Source organism: Charadrius vociferus, unplaced genomic scaffold (assembly GCF_000708025.1).
Source record: "Charadrius vociferus isolate BGI_N301 unplaced genomic scaffold, ASM70802v2 scaffold50, whole genome shotgun sequence".
NCBI classification, from domain to species: domain Eukaryota; kingdom Metazoa; phylum Chordata; class Aves; order Charadriiformes; family Charadriidae; genus Charadrius; species Charadrius vociferus.
Genome location: NW_009646445.1, coordinates 102,556 through 106,181, shown reverse-complemented (window position 1 = coordinate 106,181; position 3,626 = coordinate 102,556). Strand labels below are relative to the sequence as shown.

Genomic DNA, 3,626 nt, shown 5'->3' with positions numbered 1-3,626 from the left:
ATATGTCGCCATCTCCAGCTCCCTCCTCACGCCCCGTCTCTTCTCTGCTTCCCTGCTCCGCGCGTCTGCCCCAGCCAGAAGCTCCATTTCCCCAGAGACTCGCACAAAGTGGCTGAGGCACAGGCACAGATGACAACATTAAGCAGACCCTCTGGGCTGTGAGCGGTGGGGGACGGTGCTTTGGCTTTGGCAGTCACTTTGAAGTCACTGAGGGTGCTGCTGCGCACTCATGGCACTGGATCAGCCTGGCAGGGGGCTGCAGAACAACCCCTACGACCCAGGAGAGGAGGGAGGCTTTGCCTGTGTCTCCCCACCAGGCAGTTTGTGGCAGCAGAAGGAGGAAAGCAAAGGCCCACCCTGCTGCCCACGGAGGAAGGGAAAGGCAGCCCGTGCCGGGGCTGCGGGCAGAGCAGAAGCAGGGAGTGACAAAAGCAAAAGGCAAAGCACAGGAATGGAGGGAAGGAGCCAACACCAAAATCTCCCAGAGGACTTTGGCTTTATTCAGGTTGTTACACTGACATCGTGACATGCTGGGTTTCACCCCTTGGCTACCAGGCACGTAAAGTCTCACGGGACTTTATGTTCAGCATTAGGGCTGAAAAATAAGTCAGGTGGAGGGGCTGCAGGGCTGTACACAAAGGATCATGGCACGTGGCAAGGGGCTGTTTACAGGGGAGGTACCGAGGGTATCATGGGGATGGGGATCAGCAAGACTTTAGACTCAGTGCCTCATTAAAGTTTTAAACTCGTTCTTAAACCATCCGGCTGACAGAGGGAGGCTGTGCTGGAGAGGCTCTGGTGTGTCTGGGAGGGGTGCAGGAGCTGGGAGGGAACACGCTCGGGAAAACGCTGGGTTCTTGTGCTCCATCGTCAGCTAGAAAGAGAAGGACCCTGTGCCTGGGAGATACCAGCAGCCTGGAGCCAAAACTGCCTCAGAGGGCTCCTTGCTCTCCTCTCCCCAAGCCTGCCACCTTCCCTTTATCCCCTGCGGTCAGGAAGGAGCAGGAACATTCTGGTGCAAAACCAGGAGGGAGTAGGCTGAGAGCTGGAGTAACTACACAATAGCTAGGTCAGGGTCCTCTCAACAACGCTGTAAACAGAGCCTGAGAAAGAGAGAGTAGAAATTGCAAACTAGATGGAGACAGGATCCAACCTGGAAAACAAAAGCTATTTAGCAAGGAGGAAGTAATTCACCAACTAACATTCCCCATGGCAGAGGGGGGAACACTTCTGGAAAGTCAAACTGTGTTGAGTAAACCTTAGGAGAGCTAGCAAGTTAGAGAAAGGGACATGAGGAGAGGCAAGAGAGAAGGAAAGCAATGCACCAGCACCAGGGCTGTGCACACAGCTACCCTGTGCCAGGCAGCACGGAGGTAAGTGCTGGGCAGGAGCCCACTGCGCAGCTCTGGGCAGCAGCTACTGGGAGAGCCTGAGGCACTGGGAGGAGGTCAGAAGAAAGGCAATAGCTCGTTGTGCAACTACAAGGGGTTGATTTGCAATGAGGGTATGTTTTCCTTGGCTCTGAGGGCATATGGAAACAGTTTACAAACATTTGTAAGGCATAAACCCAAGCAGGAAGGAGGGCAAATTACTTACTAGAGGAGACAAAACAAAGGGAGGAAAAAACAAAGTTAAAAGTAACTGATAACGGTTTACCAATGAGCTCTAGTGGGTTGTGAAATAGCTCTCACAAGGAGAGCAGGGAAAAACCCAGGTACAAGCAGTTTTAAAGTTGGATGGGAAGAAAGTAATTAATACATGCTCAATGAAGAGCATACAGAAGAATTTGTTAATGATACAAGTATTTCCACCCCCACAATCTGCAGTCCCAATTTTCCACTGCCCTACATCTCTTGCTGTCATTAACAGCAATGCAAAGAAGGAAAACATTTATTAAAGCAGGAGCGTAACCTTATAGTTCTGCTTCGCCTGAGTGCCTAGATTTCTAGACACTTCCAGCCAACAGAGAATTAGGTTTTACACTTGTGTGTGGGAAAATGACTCACTAGCAGCGATCCTTTTCAACTCCTCCAGAGATCTCCTCCTGCCCCATCCCAAATCTCCCTTAGTCTTGATGAGGTAGGGGTATGACTCCATGTCTGGATAGTGTGTGTTAATGTCTCCTAAAGTCATATCCAGCCACTTCTAAAATTTCCCAATAAATCCCCTTCCAATTGCATTGGGAGCCCACTTACAGGACTCCTAAAGATCCAGGAGGAAACCTGAAAGATCAAGGCCAAAATACAGCCCCACTGAAGGCTGAAACAGCAACGTGCCAAAAGCCCCGAGAAGCCCACACCTTACCTGGCATATACACTTACTGGCTTAATATTTTCCACGAGGAGGGAACACAGCCATGGCTTAACAGCTACAGTGCTGCAGCTAGTATTAGTGGTTAGTCCCATCAGCCAGTGAGCTGGGTTCTTCAGACAGCAGAGAGCTGTTCCCTGGCCTGAGCATTTTTCACATCACTAATTACCAAGCTTTATAACCGTCCCCTGCAGACTAAGATGATGATGAATGAATGAGATCAGATTAGTGAATATGGTTTATTGGTGGAGTTTGCCCACTCACTGTGGATGCATCATTACTGTGTGCATTCATCAGCACCGGGATGAGCATGATTCAAAGTCTTTCCCTGTACAACAGGAAACCACAACCAACCTGCAGCTCTTCAGCTTTCTCCCAAGGACTTCCTACACCTTCCTTCGGTCCTTCTGTTGCTCTGTATCCTTGTCCTGGGCCATCCTGGAGGTCCTTTGCTGAGTGCCGTATGCTTCCTTATCAAAGCAAAGCAGATTAAGCTGAGCCTGTAGAGGTTAAACCAGAAATTGCTGAGAAGCACCGAAGTTGTAACACAGTGGCTAATGGTGCGTTTGCTACAAAATCAGAGTTGCTCCACTATGTGGCACAGAGGCTCTGCAGCTCCACAACCAGCATCAATCCCCTTTTTGCTGAACGGTATTTCTAGAGCAGGGCATTCCTCAACCCCACTGTGGCTGTTGAGCCCAGGAAACGGGGGATCCATCACAGTAACTGCAACCAGCCCATTCAAAGTGAGTACCTGTGAAAGTGTACTGTATTGCCTACAGCATTGCTCTAGTTCCCTCTTTTTCAGTCCTGACACATCCCTGCAACAAGCAATAGCTTGCATTAGCACTAAAGGGAATAGGGTTTCATGGCTAGAAACTGCTTTGCACTGAAACTTGAGAGCTGCGCCCTTCCTTTCCATCTCTGGCACGAATTCCCCAGGTGGCCCAAGGCAGGCGCCTTCATCTCCCTGTGGCTCCATTTGCCATCTGTAAAATTGGGTTAGCATCCCCTCCTCCTTCTTACACCCCCTTTATCCTTGCTTATATTAACTGTAAATATAAATGGGCTTGTTCGTGTGCAGGCACAGTGTAAAATAGGGACCACGACCCTGGAGGAGAAGGTCTGCTGGGAAGGATGCGTGCCGGGAGGGACAAGTGCATGGAGGGATGGGTACGCGGAGGGGCAGGTGTGCGGAAGGACGCCGGGATGGAGGGATGCGGACGCCGGGATGGAGGGATGCGCGCAACGGGGTGGAGGGATGGCGCACATCAGGATGTAGGGATGGCGCACACCGGGATGGAGGGATGGCGCAA

The 3,626-nt window shown here is 50.9% G+C and overlaps 1 protein-coding gene across 1 annotated transcript in view; it reads left to right on the top strand.

Moving 5' to 3' along the window:
* The first annotated feature begins 229 nt into the window (after positions 1-229).
* The window catches only part of CCDC177 (coiled-coil domain containing 177), a 6,424-nt gene continuing 3,027 nt past the window's right edge, over positions 230-3,626 (top strand). Inside the window, exon 1 of the mRNA XM_009882437.1 lies at positions 230-320. Within this exon, the coding sequence (XP_009880739.1) occupies positions 230-320 (91 nt within the window). The remainder of the gene's footprint in view (positions 321-3,626) is intronic.